This window comes from Chelmon rostratus, chromosome 1 (assembly GCF_017976325.1).
Source record: "Chelmon rostratus isolate fCheRos1 chromosome 1, fCheRos1.pri, whole genome shotgun sequence".
Taxonomy (NCBI): domain Eukaryota; kingdom Metazoa; phylum Chordata; class Actinopteri; order Chaetodontiformes; family Chaetodontidae; genus Chelmon; species Chelmon rostratus.
The window spans coordinates 6,839,510-6,861,454 of record NC_055658.1 but is presented as its reverse complement, the minus strand read 5'-3'; the positions used below and the strand labels follow the sequence as shown (position 1 = coordinate 6,861,454).

Genomic DNA, 21,945 nt, shown 5'->3' with positions numbered 1-21,945 from the left:
GTAGTTCTACGTCGGGTGTCAGGAGCCGTCATACATATATGCGTCGCCTACGTATTTAAATATGATGTAGCCGATACGCACTGGCTGGACAGGCAGGAAAGAGAGGTCGCAGACGGACTGTGCGTAATGCTGAGTGGACAGCAGCATTTCTCGCCGTATTTTCCAGCCTAGACGGGCTACTGACAAAAAGATTCGCACGTCTTCTGCAGTGCAGCTCGTCATTATAACCAGATGCTCCCCGCCGGACCGGACCCGTTCAGTTTCATGCCGTCCAACCCCACCGGAGCCTGAGCCGAAGGATGCAGGTTAAAAACCAGATCTGCACAGAGCGGAGCAGCACCGACGACCCGGAGCAGGATGACAACCAGAAGAAGACCTCGTGCTTTTCCAACATCAAGATTTTTCTGGTGTCGGAATGTGCGCTCATGTTGGCACAGGGCACCGTGGGCGCCTATCTGGTGAGTTTCAACCACCGCGGACACAGTGCTGGTCTGAAGGAACGTCGTATCTGTCTATCTCAGGTAACGTCGGGTTAGCGCAGCGCCCTTCAACCCGGCGCAGCACACAGTGAGTGACGATGCGGTGCTTCAGCCGATGCGGTTAATAATCATATCATTCTGATCACATTAGAGTAATCACATTCTCCAGCGACCATGGGACGCGGCGCTTTCACTGATTGATGACTTGCTGCGTATTATCCATCAGGCCTATGCACCATCTGCATGACACAAAGCGCGTCACGGCGGCCGTAGGCTCCACGTTGCTGTTGGAGAATTGTATATGCGTAAGTGGATGGTCTGTTGGGGAGCAGGTTACGAAACGCTGGTCAGGGCTCCATCCAGCCTGCCTGCTCCGTCTGCACCTCTATGTGATGCAGGAGGCCTTTGACACTGAAGAACAGGCCTAGGAGATGACGTGATCACCACCACAGAAGCGACAATAGCTTTTATTGTCTCTTCAATAAAGCTTGCTTATATTCTTTGCTCATTTGCACATTTCTAGTCACAGTTTGAACAAAAATAACAATAGTTGATGCACTGATATGATTAGATTGGTGTCAGCATAAAAGAAAAGATCGGTTCAGTAGGTGAACAGATGGCTAAAATGAGTTTAGGGGACAGAAGAAAATAAGAAATGTAAGATTTCATGCACAATCAGTGATGCAGAACACCAGACATGCTGAAAAAGCTCCGCACTGACGGTACGTGATAAATCAGCTCTGAAGTGTAATGGGAGTGCGGGTAGCTATGAATGTTGTGGCCCAAGCCAACCACAGCAGCTGTTAATGTATGTGTGTGGTGATGTCTACCCACATTAGTCGGAGTTGGCCCAACCACTTACTGTATATCTGCATGAATATAAAAGATGCCACTTTGATCAGGATTAATATTTTCCTAATCGAAGCCAATTCCCCTGATGGTTGTCAGCACATTCTTGATACTATAAATAATTGCACATGCATGTTGGGGCTTCATTTTATTCTTCATAAGGGGCAGAACGTTAACAAAGTACCATCCTTTTTGATAGTGTGCCATTACAGTAAAGCTTGAGAGAAACATCTTCATTCACAGACATATCAACATATGCCAGGAGGGCATTTTAAAAAGAGGCTAAGTCGAAGATCAGTTGCTCGACTCGGCCCTTAATATTAGTGCAGCATTTACTTGCTGGTTTGGATGAGAAAAACAACAGAGGCGTAATTTGTATGAAAAAACTCTGCATCAACATGAGCTGATCTCCAGGATCCGGTCTTACTGTACACAGGCACATTTGTTGAAAAGGAGGATTTTTTAACACAAAGCTGCAAGACGTTGCCTCTTGTGTGGTGAAGACTGCAGCTTGCAGAAACACCACTGACTTTGGGTTTAATGTGATTTGCTGCAGTCACAAATTTAAAGTGCATTAGTGTTTACATTGAAGACTGCAGTGCAACGACCTCCTTTAAAATAACATCCCAAACCAAAAGTGCACCATTAGCAAATCCTGCTGCAGACAAAAGCACTGTACTGTGTAGAAGCACTGCCTATCCTCTCCTGTATAATATATTGTTGTCATCATCTTTTATTCTGTCTCTTTTTAATTCAGCCCCAGTGTGCTTTGATTTTGTCCTCTTTTTTTAGTTGCACATTATTATTTTTTTTTTACAAAGGCATGACAGTAAAACTTTGGAAGAGGACACCAGATGTCTACCTGTGTGGAGTGTCTAGTCAATTAATCGATCTGTTGATCAACATAAAAACTGTTTTTTGATAGTTGATTAATTGTTGAAGTAATATTTCAGGCACAAATGCAAAAAAATTAAAATAAACTAAAATTTCTTAGTTCCAACCGCACTTGTTAGGATTTAGGAAATTCTGACTATCTTTGGGGCTGTTTCTGGACTGTTTGTCTCGAAAAAAGAATATTAAAGTTAGATTAATTGCTTATAAAAATAACTGATGCAGCCCTACTTGGTGATAAACAAGACAACAAGAAATGTTTTTATGTTGCAGTGGAGTTTGGTGTGACAGGACGAACAAGACAAGCAATATAGACGAAGGATGAGTGCATAGCATCGATGATCCGCCTGATTTCTCTTGCGTAGTCATGGTCTCAATCTCCTTTTTGGAGAATTGCATCCAGAAGTCTTGAGGCTTATGCTGCACCTTGATGTGAATGAGTCAGGATTAAAAGTTTCAAATGACTCCTGACCAACCTTTTCTCGTCAGTCCTGCAGATGATTCACCGCTCATTTGATGCAAGCAGCCGGTTTGTCACTTACACGCACCCAGAGCACAGCTGGTACGATGTGTTTGTGTCCGTCTGATAATTGCAACAGCTGCGTGAGGTTTCTCGCCTCAAGCCGCACACATGCACATATCCCTTTTCCCAGGTTGGCATCAGGCTAGCCTCCGGCTTGGTTTGGGTGCAGGAGGAGGAGGAGGAGGAGTGTGGGGATGAAGATGTTGGCTACTGTGTGCCATTAACAGGTTGCTGTCGTTGGTGCGAGTGGCAGATGGCTGTTTCCTGCCTGCTTTTACTGAATAACACCTAAAGCTGAATGACCTATATTATTATTTTACACAAACATTTATGGAAAATGCGCAGAATTTATAATTATGACAGGTTGGTATAACGATTAACGGTGTAGAAACTATACACTGTTAATTGATGAATAAACTAAGTGTATAAAAATCTATCTATCTGTCTATCTCTTTGTTTCTCTGCCAGGTAAGTGTTTTGACCACTCTGGAGAGACGCTTCAACCTCCAGAGTGCCGATGTGGGCGTCATTGCCAGCAGCTTTGAAATCGGCAACCTGGCCCTCATCTTGTTTGTCAGCTACTTTGGCGCCAAGGCCCACAGACCCCGCCTGATTGGCTGTGGCGGGATCGTCATGGCGTTGGGGGCACTGCTGTCAGCCCTGCCGGAGTTCCTGACTCATCAGTATGAGTATGAGGCTGGGGACTCGTGGCACGCCGAGGACGGCAGGGACGTCTGCTCTAACAACTCCAGGTCAGAGAACCGAGACTCTGGGTTAAAATGCGGCAACAGAGCCAACACCAACATGATGTACCTTCTGCTGATCGGAGCCCAGGTTCTGCTGGGCATCGGAGCCACACCTGTCCAGCCTCTGGGGGTGTCCTACATCGATGACCATGTCCACAGGAAGGACTCCTCGCTGTATATAGGTGAGTAACACTGAGCTACTGTGAACTAAAACATATAAGCTGATTGTCACGTCTGTGTTTATGGCTCATGCTGAAGCGTCAGTGACAGAATCAAAAGCTTATTTTCACGATGTAATAAAGTACTGACGCAATTGCTGAGTGATGTGAATGAGGAAACTGACACCACTCTCATGCCTCTAGACTAAATACAAAGCTAGAGCCAGAAAGCACCAGTTTACGCTAAATTAACATAAAGATTAGAAGCAGGACAAACAGTTGGCTATAGAGATGACCTTTTACATAACAAACTCATTTAAATTACATTGAATCTTAAAATCATGCATAATTATGAGCATTGCTGCTTTGAAACCTAGCAGCTAGGTGCTAGGTTTGAACAACCAGGCTTCATTCATCCTCCTAAGCGCCATCCGCGCTCCACCTTTTTGCATTGCATTAAGGTCAACTCCCCAAAATCTCAAACTATTTCTTTAATGATGTGCGTTTGAACAACGATGCAAACGAAAGGAAAGATCCTCGATCCTTGAACTAAACAACCGACAGCAACAGCTTGATTCTTTGTGCTCTTGCTTTTGGTCGACTTTGATTCCAGTTATGTGGAAGTAATAATAGACAAATAATAAATAATCTGTCAGTCCCAATCTCTATGAACATAAATGGGATTATAATGTTGTCATAATTGAAATATGACTGTGACATTAATCATTCACATGTGAACTAAGTGATCAGCTCTCCTTAAAAGGCGCATTACTACATGTTATGAGTTTTAGGTTTTAGTTAATGTGAAGTGTGATGTATCCAAACATGGTCACAATCAAAAGACAGTAAATGGAAAGAGACACTGGAGTATTTTACAGATCATTAGAGATGTCATGACGTATAAGATTATAGTCATACAACTCTTAATATAATATTGTTGACCATGACTAAGCCTTCGTGCCGACAAGCACTCTGCTTCTGATGTGCTCCTCAATCAGATACTGAATCCAGCCCCAAAGGTGTTGGCATAGCAGAAAGAGTCCAGAAAAAGATCAGTGTGGATTATTATCTTAATAATAATAATCTTTTCATCTAATTTCTGTTCCACAGTCCACTGCCCAGAGATCACTTGTCAGTCAGAGCGGCCAGTAATGTATGGATGGATGTTCTGTAAATGGGCTCTAGGTTTCTCATGCTAGCGAATCAGTTTTTCTTCAGTTTGTTTCAAACAAACCACAAATGTAAGACACATAGATGATTGGTATGAACCTTACTTACTTCAACTGAACCTTGTTGACTGAAGGAAGGATGACTGAAGTGATGCAAAGTAACCTGCCCGGTCTCATCAGGCTGACAAAGTGGTCATTTTGGTCAGTAGTCTTGGTACACTGGAAGCTAAGAAGAGTAACTTTCTGCTTGACCTGTCCTCTTTTCTTCTCTCGCCCACATCAAGGCCTAATGTGTGTCGTGCAGCGTTTGTGTGTGTGTGTGTGTCCTTTTGCATTGTCATGTTCAGTAAATCTGATTCACAGACTGACTTTGTGTCCAGATCAAAATCAGAATACTTTTAATAGCTGGAATAAACATACATTAACATGCCTCTGCGTCGCTGCAAAGCACATGAACATCTCACTATACACGTTATGTGTTAACATCAGTTAGAAAAGTCTGATTCTCAACTATTACTGTATGTATAGGATTCAGGAGATGAGAGGGGTTTCTGTGATGCTGTGCTGCACAGTATTGACCTTTTTTTGTCCTACCCGGATAATGAGTTTGGCCAGTGGATGTTAGTAAACATGTTAGTTATGTGTGAGGGGATGCGTGAGTCCATCAATACTTTGCTGTTGTGTGCTCTGCTCTTCTTTTCTGAATGGTGTCATGTTACTAAGTATTTAGTGGCTAACTGGTGCCATGGGTATAATGCAGCGATAAATAAAGCTCTTAATGGCACAGTCCTTGATTATGTTATTGCGCCCAAACTGTCTCTCAGCTCACTGTTCATTCGAAAAGCTCATTTGTGGAAATTTGTGGGTTTTCGGGGACATTTAGGTGTGATGACAAGATTTTATTACTGACTTTATTACTGATTACTGACTAATAATTTAAGATCCAGTGTTTCCTGTATCGGGTTGTCGTGGTTGAGGGGGAAATTGTGGGTCTCATCCTGCCTTCTCTGACATAAGTGCCCTTGACGAAGCTCAACTTCAGCCAACGTTGAGCAGCCGGCAGCAGAGGACTGCAGTTATACTAGCGGCAGAAACCAGGAGGTCGACTTAACACACATTACAGCTTGTCTGCCAAAGTTGCCACGGCAACAGTACAGAGACAGGCACTGAGGCTACAGTATGTGCCATTCCTGTTCTTCTCACCGCTCAGCCACCGACAGAGGACGTGAGGGAAAAAAGACAGACATTATTACTAAAATAAGAAATATGAATATATAAAATTAGTTTTTATTGTTTCAAGAGAAGAATTTCAGAAGTTCAATGATTAAATTTGACAAGCTCTGCTTCTTCTGTGGCTGCATGTAACATGCAACTGTACTACAGTTTATTTGTGAAAATACTGACAGTGGGAAAATACACTGGTCCATCTAAAAAGTTCTCCTTTATTATCCTCTTCACATTTTTACGAAAGCAAGACTAATGTTATTGGTGTTTTAACACAAATGGTAAATATGTGTCATTGTCATTGATCGCGAAATGTCATGTCGGTACATCTCCTCTTATTATGGGCAACACTCAATTGCAATTTTACAGGCATTCAGCTATTGTATGATAATGTTTTCCAGTAAAATCTCCATCGCGTTTATTCTTAAAGAGCTGAAGCAGCAATAAGTCAAAGCACAACTGTAGTTAACTGTTATTCTGTAAGAGTTCTTGTCCTTGTACTCCTCTTCTTGTGGATTCATCAGCTTGCCCATATGGGAGCAACAAAGGCACTAAAAGAAAATAAAAATACAATAATGTTGACTACCATGTGGCTAGTTATTCCTCCTCAGAGGCTTCTCTGCTAGTCCTTGGCTAGTTGCGTTGACCCTGCCTGTGTTGCGGTGCAGGCCTCTTGCAGGGTGAGAAGGCCTGCGGTTTGTTCTGTGCATGCTTTGATCTGTACAGTCTCTGCCAGCAGCGCTCAGAGTGGAGGAGATGAGGGAGGGAGGATGGAGGAGAGGAAGGAGGGCAAACAAGGCTAGCAGAGCACCCAACAACCCACCCTACCCCCTGCTTGGCTGGAGGCCAACTCATACCAGATGCCTGATGTTAGACACTACACTTGATATTTCTTTGCTGTTTCAGAAAATTTAAAGGAATTATCACTGAATATGATTCACTAATCCTACATCGCCTTGTTATAATGTGATAAGCCATGAGCATAGCTGCACATTTATCATCTGTAAAATTCCCTGTTTCAAATCAAATCAAGTTTTATGACACATAGTCGCCTAGCTCCAGAAGCTTGCATCAGATAAAATAAAACAGAAATATGTAAAATCAAGTGAAAAATGAAAAATGAAACAATATAACCAGTACTGAATTGCAAAAAAATAAAACAATATAAAAATAGGAAGTTGTTGGGAATGTGATTCATTTTGCAGGTATTTAGTACTGGACAAATTGAAATCTTGACCTCATTATAGTGCTAAATGAAAAAGAAACACATCACAAAATTGATTAAAATGTGATAAGTTGTCCAGCAGCGGCCGAGACACTTCACCCAAAACCACAAATGTCAGCCTAACGATGGCCCGAGAGATAAGGTGACGGAATCGTCACAGTCGGTTGGATTCATCATCTCGGGATCATGAATGTCTGGAGGCCTATAAAATGTTTCAGTGGCAACCCATCATCATCGTGACTGATATTGCCAAAATATTCAAACTTTCTTAAGTGCTCTGGCATGATACTTGACAGCAAACCGGAATGACTAACTATGATTTCAGTTGGACTTTGAGAGTCAGAACTGCCTGTAAGCATGAATCTGACTGTGTTTGTGTTGCTCTGTGATGGACTGGATTTGACAGTCCAGTCAGTCAAACAAGGACGTCTGTCAACCACAGCCTTAAAAAAGTGCCAGCATTTGTTGCTCTTTCTCACTCTCCACTGGCCGACAGTGAGTTTTAATTTGCATACGTTGCATTTTGAGCTGAAATCTTGACTGATTTGGCATCATGGCGACTGTTCTGTGTCCTGGCTCAGTGCAGCGCGGCCATTGCCAGTCCATAAGGAAGCGTTTCTTTCACAGCATCCCCCAAGCTTCTTTGACACTTATTAGATAGTCTATTATTCCTTTCACTCAACCACCCCCTCTCTGTTCTATTTTTTTGACAGTCCAGGCGTATTGATTGCCATGGTTACCTCCCACAGTGTGACTGCTGGGTTGTCTGTTGTGGCTCTGTAATTGCATGGAGCGCAGTCCATATACAGCACGTATGTGTTATGTGCTGCTCAGTAGTATTTCTGCTGCTTCCTTTTCCCAGGCTCTAGGCGGGGGCATTGTTTGATGAACTTGATGTGTGAAGAAACTGTAGCATTGTAAGAAAACTCCTGAATAATGCAGCGCGACAGAGCAGCAGTTAGGAGTTGTTTAGCAAACAGCTAACCATATGATTAAATATTAAAGCAGCAGCTCTCCACGGGCTCGCTAACAAAGCAGATGATTGAAGGAGAGGCTGCTCTGTTGTGGCCACATTTTCACCCCCACATGGATCAATACTGCTTGCATGAGATATTGAGGACACTTCCCACTTGTCATGGCACAAATCCCCCAGCACGCACCTGTCCTGTATCTGTTCTGTGTCAGTACTGCGGCCTGTTGTGCCTCAGAACGGTTTTCACATGGTGTCCAGTGTCTGTGTGCGTTTGTCGTCCTAATCAATGTGACCAACACATCAGGCAGCACGCTTGTTAAAAGAACCAGAGACTGTTTTGTCAGTGAGCTGGCCATCACATCATTGTGCCTTCTGGCAGTTGAGAGGAAAACAAAAATAGATTAAAAGAATTGTATTAATGCAGCAGCCAAACACTGCAGCACAAGCAATAGAGAGTGGGATCTGTGTGTTACTCAGACACCACAGTGCTTTGAGCTAAATGCTAAAGTCAGCATGCTAACATGAGCACAAAGGCAATGTTGCTGATGTATAGCAGCTATAATGTTCACAGCAGTGAAGCGGAGGTTGCTGGTTTGCTTATTGTTCATACTCTACGTGAAAGTTAGAAGATCACCAGAGTTATTAAAACACATTCTGTGCAGAACCTGAAAGCCTAATTTCATGGTCCGTCTAATACACTGAAGCCATTTCACTCATAACCACAAATGTCAACCTCATGGTGGTGCTTCAGGAAACGTCAGGGACTCGCCAGAGTCGTCGGCATTCATCCTCTGGACACTGTGGAGATGACCCGACCAACACTGCTGTCCATAAAGCCAAGCCGCTGTTCTGGCTAGAACTGTTGCGCTTAAAGTGCATGCACATCATGTTGAGTGTGTGTGTGTGTGTGTGTGTGTGTGTACATATCCATCCACATTAAAGTTACACTCTGTGTCTATTAAATGTTCAAGTCTTGACCCAGGTCTTACAGTAGTACAGTATATGATACTGTGATACATGGCTTCCCACAGAAAGACTAACCTCCTCCTGAGCTCAGTTGCCTACAGTATAATGTCCGAGCTGGACTGTAATTGGATTATTGATTGCTGTCTACTGCTTGACTGATACCCCAGGCGAAGGCAAGTAACCATCCCATCTATTGTATTGCTCACAGAGCCTCTAACAGAAAAGCAGCTATTCTATTAGAGTATTCATGCTCTGTGTCCTTTTTACAGTCATGTATCCCCAAATATTTTATGCTTCACTCCCTAATGTGGTACAGAATGTGATGCCGTGTAAGTGTTTGTACCTCACTAATGGAAGATGTAAGTCTTGTTTTTCTATACAGTATATGGTCGGCTCTATGTGAGCACCGCAGCAACAGCTACTCAGTAGGCAACTGAAATGGCTCGTTTCCATGCGGCCAGGTTTGTCTGCTGCGGCAGAGAAGCAATTTTCCCCTCAAAAGGAAGCTTTCCACAAACACTTTACAAAGATCACGTTCATTTTTAGCTGCAGTAGCAACATGCCTCTAGCTTTCATGGTGCCCAGAAAATGAATCCACTGACTGTGGTGCCCCCCTTATGTTTCCTCTAGCACCACTATGAGCTTTTCAGCACATGCCATTTAGACCTTCCTATTATTATGTCAATGCACAAAAGTGCCCTCAGACTTGGCTGGACAACAACAGATTGAAGGTCTGCAGCAGAGTGCTAACCAGAAGCAACAAGACAATATATTACAGTACATGAGTGTAAAGTACGGTAACCTATTGTACATAAGAGTGTCTTAAAGTAGAAGAGCAGTCGGAGCCGGAGAGGCCCAGCTCTGCAGCCGCTGGGTCCTGCTTCATGTCGCAGCATCTATTCATCGCTGTAATGCGTGTAATGAAGCTCTGTGAGGCTGCAAGTTGAGAATCCACTGCAGCAAAATATTTTTACTCCAGTGGAGTTATTACTCTTCCACCGTAGGACAGTAGAGGAAGGTATGAACGCTGACTCAGCGCACACTGTCCAGACCAGCACAGGCTGTTTTATATGTGCACCTTTTAGGAGCACCTTTGCCAAGATACAAAGTGCCAGTGATTGAACCGTGTCATAATGTGAGTCTGAGTGAGAAATTATTCATGTGCTGGCAGTGTGAGCAGGTAGAGGAGCCCTGTCTCATACAGTATGACCTTCCCTCTGCTGCATTCATTACAGCTTGGCAGAGAACACAGGAGAGGGGACCAGTATTGCCACCATGTTGAGGCTGATTTACATCACTTCTGTTTTTATTAGACCAAATGTAACAATATTAACAGTAAAAATGACCAAGTGACGACTGTTTTGTCTAAATATTCCAAAACAACAGAGCTACCCTCCTCTACAGTCCTGTTTTAAAATCACACTGAGTCTTCAATAAAATAAAATCCCATATTCATTGTAATCGGGGCTGCTGAGGACGCTGAGGTCATGTCCTCCTTTTTTTTTTTTTCTAGGAATTTACTGTATGTTGTATAATCAAGAACATACAAATGGTTGCACTCTGTAGGCTCTTTGTAGGAATTTAGGCTCAGTGTATAAGCCTAACTACTTTCAGGTCAACGAATAAATTAGGAAAGATAACTGGAAACACTAGTGATCCCCAGGAGACAAAGTGAGCAAATTAAAATAGTAAGCAAGTAAAGAATTCACCAGAATATATATTTCAGCCTGTGAGGTGGCTTTGACACAATATTACAGCATTTAGAAGCTGGGAAATAAAATTTGTAGAAAGTCCTCCTGATCAAATAAACTAGCAAATAAAATGTGAAACTTAAATCGAAAGTGGTTTCAGCACCTAGTGTCCACTAGGTGTAGATTTAACTATGATAATCTGCCGAAGGCTGTAATTTCTGTTGATGTTGGATATGATTGCATTATATTATAAGATGATTTTAACATGTCTCTCTCCCCATGCATGTATGTAAATGAGCAGGAAAAATGCATAGTTTAAAGAAAACTGGCCTCAGAGAGCATGAATAGTATATAGAGTATATCTATTTTTATATTATTATTCAGATTATTATTATTATTTCTGACTTTTTAAAATTATTATTTGTATAAATTCATGTGACCTTGACATTTGTTTGTATATTTTTGTGATGTAGTAGCACAATTGTACAATTCATATTGAAAGTAATATATTCGGCACATTTCACCTTTTATCTTAAAACTAATATTTAAGGAACAAATCCAATTATACATATTGTATTAAACTCACTTAGCTGTACAATCTCACAGTAGGCAGGAGCTGTCAAATCCTTTCCAAGCTCTCGGCTTAAGTGGAGTGTCTCCACCTGTCTTTTCCAAATGGCTGGGTCAAACAAGCTGCCAGAGTCTCGCGTCGTACACGGATAGCGAAGTCCCCTCTAAAGCTCCAGGCCCTCCCAGAGTGTCTGATGTGAATTATACATTTCTCTTACAGTTATTTTCAGCCATCCAGGTTCATGTGACACAGAGTCCCTTTGGCGTAGCCAGCCTGTGCGTGTGCTAAAATGTGAAAGGAATAAGAAATAAGCACATGGGAGAAAATAAACTCCCCTTCTATTAACTTGTTGTCCAGCAGGACCAGTATGAGATAGTGTCAAGAAGGAATACGACAGCAGTCTGGTTTTTGCATAGAAACAATGGAAATCCATTAAGGATCCCTGGAAATATTTTAGTGTGCACGGCATCTCCTGGGTAAAGCATTGACTGCTCAGACAGCCAGCAGTGTGTGTTTGAGACGGCGTCGGATTTAATTCCCACATGCCAACCAACAGTCTTCTTTGTGCTTTTAAACCTTTTGTTGTAGATTTTTCTTGCGATATATTGGCTGTGTTGATTTGATAGAAATCATTCTGAACAAAAAACATAATGGCGTACGTAAAACTTTTCAAAATCTGTTTCATTGTCAACAGCCTCAGGGTACACAGACATCTGCGGCATTTACATCCTGTCTGCAATCCAAAACTAAACTTTTGGTTCCATAATGGAAGATTATCATTGTCTGGAAAAAGATGACGGACACAACATATTTTAACTAATAGAGGCAATTTTGAAAGGAAACATGAAAACACAGTCAGATCCTTAAATATGTTGCACTGACTAGATGAGAGTTATTTAATAATGGACTTTATGGAATATTTTTATTATTCTAAAAATGCACACTGAAATATATTGTTGTAGAAATATTCTGTCTGCAGTCTATTCGTGGCTTCCTGCGCAGGTGTTGCTGTTTTTCAACAAATAGTGTCATCACTGCTAAACAAGCTTTCTCAGGATGAGGGTTAGGGTTAGGCCTTATTCTGATGATTGCATGGTCCATCAATCTATTGATAGGTGCTGCTACGGTGTAGATCAACCACGACGCTGAAAGCATCTGCAGCGTTCATCCACATACACCAAGGCAGAACTGCAATCATTGCAAAGTCAATAAAATCAGAGGGATTTACATTCTGCCTCTAATGAGCAGTCAAATGTTAAACCAATTATTTAGAAACACATTGGTGTTGATTTTTATAATTAATGTTTTTAAAAATGTGTTCACTTATTCATTCCAGCGTTCCAGTGGAACGGTTGCTGTTTTCAAAATGTGTGAAATTACAGTGCAGCAACTTTAATTTCAGGACAAGATCAGTTTGAAATGAATATGCCTGAAAGTCATGCTTTGATTTCTTTTTTCTTTTTTTTTTTTTTATTTTGAGGAGTGCTAAAATTTTCTATAATTTTACAGGTTTACCCCATTGTGAACACATAAACTTAACCACTGAATTAAAGATTAAATTAGAAAATTAGATAAAATTATTCTTCTATATAATTTGTAAATGTTTCATCTCCTGAAGGTCACAATCCATAAATGTAATCATAATTTCAAGATAAAATTAAAATCCCAAGTTCTCTGCCATTTGTTATTTTGGAAAACATCACTCCTGTTAGAATTAAAATGACACAAATTATTAATTATTATTAATTATTAACTTTATGTTTGTTTAGATAAAAAATCTAGAATCTTTCTTTCAGCAGAAAGACACATTGAGGCCAAATGATTTCAGATATGTGAGTCAAGGTTTTACTATGTGGTTACAGCTCCACTCCCTCACAACATACATTATTTTAATGCCATGAGGCTTCAGTCGGGTCTCGGAGGAATGGGCCATAGATGCACCAACTGTTGAGTCCTGAATGCGTCTCCTGATGGGTGTCCAGCAGCTGTTGCTGTTGGATTATGAGCTCTCTGTCTTTTCTCACGGCATAACAAAGCTTACCGGTAATTGTCATCATGCTCATTGCTGCTATTGTCATCAGCTGTTTCACTTTGAAGGCCGATCCAGGCTCTCACTTTATACTCATGCACACACGACACCGTAAAGCAATTTTCCACTTGTTCACTGCCATGTGTGTGCGTGTGTGTTTGTCTGTGTGTGTGTGTGTGTGTGCGCACCTCTGTCACCTGACTTCAGCCCCGCTGGCATCGGTGACTCTGCTGAAATGAACGTAATGCATAGCTGACAGAGAGACTCAGACTGAGAGAGAGAGACGGTCACTGTTGGTCAGAGTGTACCAGAGTCTGTGGTGTCGGTGGGGGGTGGTCAGACCACCTCGTTGTTCCAGGCTGCAACAGCTCGACAATGAATTTCCAGGGAATTCTGTTCAGACATTGATGGTCCCCAGGACTGATATTCCCATGAGCTTCAGCTGTATTTTCTGTTTAATGTGACTTAACCAATGTTATCAAACATTACACCTGATGAACATGAGCATGTTTGCATATGCATGCTGTATGCATATGGATAGCCTCCAACATTAGGTGTTTTGTGGTCAGGATTGAGACTAAAAAATTCAAGTTACATATCATAAATAATTGAGTGTAAGGCCCCAAATCTGCCCTGGGTATCAAGGTGCTGATCATGAATCACTATGTCTCCCATTTCTTGTCATCTCTACTGTGTATCCCTTATGAGGGAATAAAAATGTCCTGAAATGCTTAAAATAATTATGGATGAAATGTATTTTTGTGCTGAAACAAAATTTCAGTTGGTGACTAGAAATCATAAAAGGCTGGTTGTAACATTGGTTCTTTCTGACTTACATTTTGCAGATGTTCCTTTAGAAATGCATTGGTAACACTATGAAAACTAAACCGTTCCTCTCTCAGATTCACCACGGGCCATAACCACAGCGGTAATCATTACATCCCTTACAGGAAAATTGACTGGCTCTCATTCCATCAGTGGGGAGCAGCCCTCTCTGCTCAGGGCTCGGTTATTAGCAGTCAGGCTACTGGAGCTCACTCCTATTGTTCCACGTGCCACCGGCATGGATAACTGAGTTTCACTGCACACACACACCACACACACACACACACACACACACACACACAGTCTGCTGTTGCTTACTGGAAGCCTCTCAGCCTCTGGGCCCAAACAGGGCAGCTTTGCTTTCAAGAGAAAATAAACCAGAGTTACTGAATCATGGTTTCCCACTGCTCTTACACTAAGACCCCATTTCCTGCTTGATTATTTATAATCCTGCTGGATAATCTAGTCTTAGATCAATTTCGCTGTGCAACCTATGAGCTGCATATTACAGTGACAGTGAATAAGTCTGCCAGTGGGAGACATCTGATGAAATTTAAAGTCCCTTAGTATGAATTCAATATTTGAAGGTATGCTATGCTATGCAGGATTTTCCTAAAAAAACAAAACAATTTATGCTCCCCTACAAAAGCAATCATCAATCATTGCTTATGGCCCACAGGAAGTGCGTGGCAGTGCATTTATCTGCAGTGACCCTGCCTTCTGCCTGTATTGTCTTTTTTCTTCTTATTGTGCTGTGTTTGGGACATTTCTGGGCTGCAGTCTTTGGGCAGTGGGCGTGTAGCCTCCACACAATAACAGCCTGCGGGTGAGACTGGGACTTTACAAAAACGTAGTGACCAGGTGTCAAACCGAAAGCAGCACGCAACCAAGAGGAAGCTATGAAAATGGAAGGCACAGTGCCGATAACTGTTTGTTCTCAAGCAGTAACTGACAATTCCTGCATAGTAAGCCTTTAATCCTTCCTTGAATGGAACACATTTCCCTCTCAGCCGAGCAAAGCATTTAACAACCGAATAACACATATTTAATAAGGGGGGGCTCGCTAATAGACACTTCACAGTCTTGATACAATGCTGCCCTCTGCTGAAAGATGAGGTGAAGTGCACTTCTGGTTGACAGCTTAAGTGAACCAAATGAAAACAATGCAAAGTAAATATTGGTTTGGTAACTTTGAAATATTGTGGAGTTTTTTCTGCTGCTGCTTCTATTTTAACTGACTGACCCCTTGATGCTCTTTTCTCTCTGTCTGTCTTGCAGGTATTTTGTTTTCAACATTAGTGTTCGGCCCGGCCTGTGGCTTCATCTTAGGTTCTGTCTGTACCAAAGTCTATGTTGATGCTGTCTTCATCGACACCAGTGAGTGGACATTTCCATTGGTTATATTTATATTGACCTTTATAATAAAGAATGCCGCAATAATATACTACAAAAGACACATTAAATTATCAGGCAGAATTTACTTCTTACTTCTACCGGGAACCAATTTCTTCAGATTCATCTTGAATTTCATCTTACAGCATCATTCAAAATTCATCCATTGTGGTAAATTCCCCTCCCTCCTGTCCAGGTAAGCTGGACATCACCCCAGATGACCCTCGCTGGATCGGGGCTTGGTGGGGCGGCTTCCTCCTCTGCGGTGCCTTACTCTTCCTGTCGGCCCTCTTCATGTTCGGCTTCCCCCAGGCGCTGGACGAGCAGGACATAGATGGTGGAGGGGAGAGTGAGCAGGCCATGCTGCCTTCTTCCCTGACCCTGGAGTACCAGGGCTCTAAACCCAACGGGGCCATTCATGGCTTTGACATTAACAGCGGCCTCTCTGTTTGTGAGCATCTGAGAGGTAAGTAGAAAAAAGGGCCGAAGAAAAGTTGGAAACTTCAAAATATAACAAAGGATTTGATTGTTAATGAAAAATCTCAGAAATATCTTTTTTTTCTTTGTCTTGCTACCTGTTCTGCTTCTTATCTTGTCCTCCTTTTCTCTGTTTTCTTCCATCACTGACCCAGTAATCCCCCGGGTAACCAGGCACCTTCTCTCTAATCCGGTGTTCAGCTGCATCACGCTGGCAGCCTGCATGGAGATTGCTGTGGTTGCTGGCTTTGCTGCCTTCCTGGGAAAATACCTGGAGCAGCAGTTCAACCTTACCACCTCCTCAGCCAATCAGCTGCTCGGTAGATGGATCATAATCTTGTCTGAGTGGAGGGCAAACTTTATTTTGTTTCTAAAGGGTTTTACAATCAATGTGTTTTACTATTAAATCATCAGGGCAGGAGGGGCAGGTTAATGTTATAGAAAACCAAAAAATGAAAACAATAATGACATTTGTGCAGTGCAGAAACCTCTGCAAAGGAAAATGCAAGTAAAAATAGTTGGGAAACATTGGACACCCTTGTCTTTTCCTCCCCAGGAATGACGGCCATCCCCTGTGCCTGTCTGGGTATCTTCCTCGGGGGGCTGCTGGTGAAGAAGCTGAACCTGTCAGCTCTGGGTGCTGTCCGCATGGCCATGCTGGTCAACCTGGTGTCCACTGCCTGCTACGTCTCTTTTCTCTTCTTGGGCTGTGACACGGGACCTGTCGCCGGGGTGACGGTCGCCTACAGCAACGAGTAAGCAGGGAAACCAACTGATGCGAATGAGGAGTCTTTTCTAGTACTGTATGGGTCCCTCTGTGGAGAAGTTATTGAATTGCTTGAACGCAGTTTTTCAAGAAACATTCTAGTTAGGCATGACCTGCACTTCAAACATGCTAGATGCTGAAATTATATTATAATATTAAAAAACAGCATAATGTCACATGGTCAAAACAGACAATTCACAAACAGAATAATGTATTGCAGTTTTTTTGTTTGCTTCCACTGTGTCTGTTTACATTAATGCCTGGTGTATTAATGCTGCATTCAAGTCTTATGTAAGAGACTTCAAGTTGGCCTGCACTCTATAGGCTGAAACTTTAAAGCATTTAATGTCCTTGCAGGCTCAAAATGATACAGAAGTGGGAAAAAGGAAGTCTGCAGAAAAAGTTAACTTTGATTTTCAAATTATTCCTGTGGATATTTCAATTTGATGTGAACACCGTAGAGACAGTACAGCATGTATACAGGCTCTAACATGACCTTTGACCTCCTCCATAGGACGCTGCAGTCCTGGCAGCGACCTGAGTCTGCGTGCATCAGTAACTGTAACTGCTACACAGCATCAGTGAGCCCTGTCTGTGGATCCAATGGAGTCACCTACCTCTCAGCCTGCTTTGCCGGCTGCACCAAACCAGTGAGTGAAGAAGTTAAGAGTGGCTGAAACAAGCAGGAGCATGACTACTGTGAACACTGAAGAGCACAAACTTAATAAAGGGGACAAGATACATATATGCATACAGACATACCTAAAGTGCAGCAGTCCTGCTTCAGATCTCTGTACTCACAGTGGGAGTCAACAACATTTTGATCTCATGTCTTGTCTTTGTGTCAGAACCTGACCAGCTGTACGTGTATAGCCAGCAACAGTGAAGATGCAGTGGCTCTACCGGGGAAGTGTCCCAGTCCAGGCTGTCAGCAGGCCTTCCTCACCTTCCTGTGTGTTATCTGTGTATGCAGCATGATCGGAGCCATGGCCCAGACACCCTCTGTCATCATCCTCATCAGGTATGGCGACCTGCTGTTATTCATAGACTGCCCACAAGAGGGAGCTGGTGACATTTATGGTTGATCAGAGGCAAAATGATGGAATCAGAGCCTCTTTAGTCATCTCTGGTACAAAGAAATACTGACACAGTATGTTATATACAGTGTCAAAGAACACTGAAGTGTACAGAACAGACAGGTGAGGCGATAAGTATGAATATCATCCTACATAAGTATAGTAAATTATGCATATATGTCTATATATTAAAAAATACTTTGCATTTATTAAAACTTTGGGCTTATGTATTATTATTTCATTTCTGTATACAGACAGAGCAATTAGAGCCTTCTTGTCAATTAGATTGATACCATTCTCATGTGTATTTATGGTACATTACACTCAGCTTCCAGTTAGCTTAGCTTAGCTTAGCATGAGCATGGAAAGAGCTTGATTGACCTGATGTTTAATGAAACTCCTTGCTTGTGCTCTGCCCTCTCTACCACAAATGGCTACTTGCGATGACTGAGTATTTCCAATTCTGTTTTTGCTTTCAGAACTGTAAGTCCAGAGCTGAAATCGTATGCCCTTGGAGTTCTGTTCCTGCTCCTGAGACTGATAGGTAACCAATCCACTTTGTACGCTTTACTGTCGTGCATTCATATCACCAGAAGAACAAGGCTTTGTTCTTCTTTTGTATTGATACACATTCTGTTAAAAGCCTCACACTGCCGTGTTTGTCCTGTGTGTCGTGTTGATGACATTGTTGCTCTGTGATGTGCAACCCTTGTCCCAGAAAAGTTGGGATGCTGTGTAAAGCCTGTGTTTACCTGTGGAATGTTCCAGACAGTTTTTTTTGGAGCATTCCACAACTTTCCCAGTCTTTAGTTGCTCCTGTCCCAACTCATTGCAAAATGTTGCTGCATCAAATACAGCATAAGGAGATATTTACAAAAACCAATGAAGTTGACGAGGTCAAGCATTACATTTTTTTTTTTTACATCTTTTGTTTTTTTTAGTGTTTTTCATTCATGTCAAAATTTTCACATTCTGTTTTATGTATGTTGTGCAAAGTCTCCCAACTTTTTTTGAAGTAGGCTTATAAATGTCAGAGCAATTTCTTACCTTGGCTGAAATCAACTTCATCGGTCTGTGCAGATATAAAGGAAACCTGAACTCAAACTGGTATGCTTTTTGACCATTTGACCTGCTGTCTGTCCACAATCCCCTCCCGCTTCAGGCTTCATCCCCCCTCCTCTGATCTTCGGCATGGGCATCGACTCCACCTGTCTGTTCTGGAGCACCGTGTGCGGCGAGAAGGGAGCCTGCATGCTTTACGACAACGTGGCCTACAGACATTTGTATGTCAGCATCGCCATTGTGCTCAAGTCGTCAGCCTTCCTCCTGTACACCACCACGTGGCAGTGTTTGAGAAAGAACTACAGGAAATACATCAAGAACAGCGAGGGTTACCTCACACCCACCGAGCTCTTTGCCTCCAATGTGACTCTGGACAATTTGGGCAAGGAGATCACCCAGAACCCAGCCAACAGGACAAAGTTCATATACAACCTGGAAGACCATGAGATGTGTGACAACATGGAGTCAGTTTTATAGTGGCAGTCTGCACTGGGATTGCAGACACGAGCCGTAGCTGTTAATGTGCAACTGATCTGATGTGTAATATTTCTTTGGTGTCGTATCAGTTTGGAAGAACGTTGTCAGTAAGGGTCTTAAGACATCAGACATAATGCTAAAAATGAAGAGAAGTTTCCCAAAATGCTCTATATCCACATTACATTTTTTTCTGTCTCTAAAATACAGACAATCTGGTCTACACAATATCATAAGAGGACTTAAAAACATTTCTTTTGGTAAATTTGGGAATTTCTTCCCCTTAATTTGACAGCAGAATAGAGACTGACAGCAAACATCTGGAAAGAAAGGAGGAATGACATGCAACAAGTGTCCCCAACCAAATGTGAACCAGAGGTGTTGCAGTTAACGTATCATACTACTACTTCTTTAGTTCAGTTTAATTTTTCCCACACTTAAATCTCTGTAGTGTTTCAAACACTGCAGTTTCTTGTAGTTTAGTTAAAATCGCCTTTATATATTCACTTTAGGAGGTCTGAAATTTTGCTTATTAATTACCTTTATTAGACAGTTTGTTTTCCTTGAGAAGGAGGTTCTTCTCAGTTCCAGATGTCAGATAGAAAGAATGATAGTTAACGTGATCATGCGTATTTAAGATCACGGTTGGAGCACTTTTTCAGATGTACCAAACATACAGTCGTAACTAGACAACCCTTCTACAGACTTGTGTGTTTCCACAATCAATTTTATTCAAAGAAATTAAATTTGACATAATGAACAGGGAAAAACAGAGATACATTGACTACAGAGGCCAAGCAAAAAGAAATACAGGCCCAGGAACAGGCATAATCCCAGTAAATGAGAATAATGATAAAAGAAATCAACACTAGAGTGCTTAGGCTCCTGGCAGCCCTATTTCCTGGTTACGTTGTTAAAGCCTCTGAGTTCAGAGGACAGGAGTAAATATATAAATATGAAATATAAGTATAGACAGAATAGAATACCTCTACCCTCAAACCAAACAAATAATTTCCAAACCATTATACAATAACTGCACTTTTCTTTCATCTTAACTCCAGTGACCCAAACCCAGATGCAGGAAGCAGTGGTAAATGAATGGAAGACGTAGTTTACGTAGACGTAGAAGTCACACTGGTAAGTTTATTGCTCAGTATCTTCTTGTAACAGAAACTGATTTAGTTTTTCATTCTGTGCTACCAGTCATTTCTGCGAGAGTGGAGGTCACTGTTCCTGTGTGGAAATCCAGACTCTTCAGTTTGAATAAGCAGGGAACAGAGTCTTTTTCAGCAGCTTTCAGTGTAATTGGTCTCATGTTCTACAGGGCATTTTAGCACATTTGTTGAAGGTAGAGCAGAGTTGAGCCTGTATGTAATAATTATCCCTTTACAGCGTCATCATGTGGAGTTTTGTCATGAACGCTGGACGAGATTCTGAGACTGATTTTCTGTTTCAGAGCCACAGATTTTTTTTTTCTTTTAACTTCACACCATTTTGTTGACATTCAGTCTTTTTCTCTTTGACATTTAGAGGAATCAGGTACGACTTCCAAAAGCAAACTTGTAACAAATGTCCTTCTAGGTGTTTAGCTGATAATCTTACCAAAAGCAACAGACTACAAGAGAAGATATAGGAGTTGGCCCATAGGTGGCTCACCTATGAATAGCTGGACAAGACACATATGAGCTGATTCAGTAACTGAACCTGTGACATTTCAGTCACATGACTATCTCTTACCACTGATTTGATCGCACCGTCGTTGTAGTTCTGCCTGGAACGCTCATGTCAATGGAAGATTGAGGCCGACATACAGTTTGACTTGGTGGTATAATTCTACTCTACTCTTGGGGACGCCGCCTGCAGCAGTAACGCATGGAATACATAGCAACACGTTAAATAACAAGCAGGGAACTTCACAAATACGACTCTCCAGGGTACATGTGTGTAGTAGGGCCAAAGCAGGTGGAGGCTTTGAGGAAGGAGGCCTTCACTAATAGAATCAGTAACAGCAGCAAAGCTCACGTGAGTGGACAGAGTGAGAGTGTGAAAGCATTTAAGTGGAACGCCAAGTCAAGGCAGTGAGACATGATGATTGTGGTGGGCTAGCTGTCAGCAGACACAGCATAGCATGACGCACAGTGTCCAGCCGGAATTAGTTCATTTAAAAGCATGCTGGTAACGCATGCAATAATAAAAAAGAAGTATCACTAAGCTGCACAGACTCTGTGGTTTGGTGGCCATGGTAATGGTTAAATACACACTTAACTCGAATGGCCTCCAAATTCTATTTTAGACCATGGAAAAGCTTTATAATGCATACTGCATTGTGATGTTGACAATTTTTAGCAAACCTCAGCCGACTCATAATCACTCACACTG

The 21,945-nt window shown here is 42.0% G+C and overlaps 1 protein-coding gene across 1 annotated transcript; it reads left to right on the top strand.

The window, feature by feature from the left end:
* The first annotated feature begins 163 nt into the window (after positions 1-163).
* Positions 164-19,569, top strand: LOC121603775 (solute carrier organic anion transporter family member 3A1-like). Its single transcript, XM_041933403.1, has 10 exons — positions 164-458; positions 3,211-3,670; positions 15,598-15,696; positions 15,908-16,177; positions 16,344-16,508; positions 16,745-16,943; positions 17,469-17,604; positions 17,803-17,975; positions 18,510-18,574; positions 19,193-19,569. Exons 1-10 carry the CDS (start codon positions 300-302, stop codon positions 19,567-19,569), a joined length of 2,103 nt encoding a protein of 700 aa, XP_041789337.1. The 5' UTR covers positions 164-299.
* Positions 19,570-21,945: the final 2,376 nt, after the last annotated feature.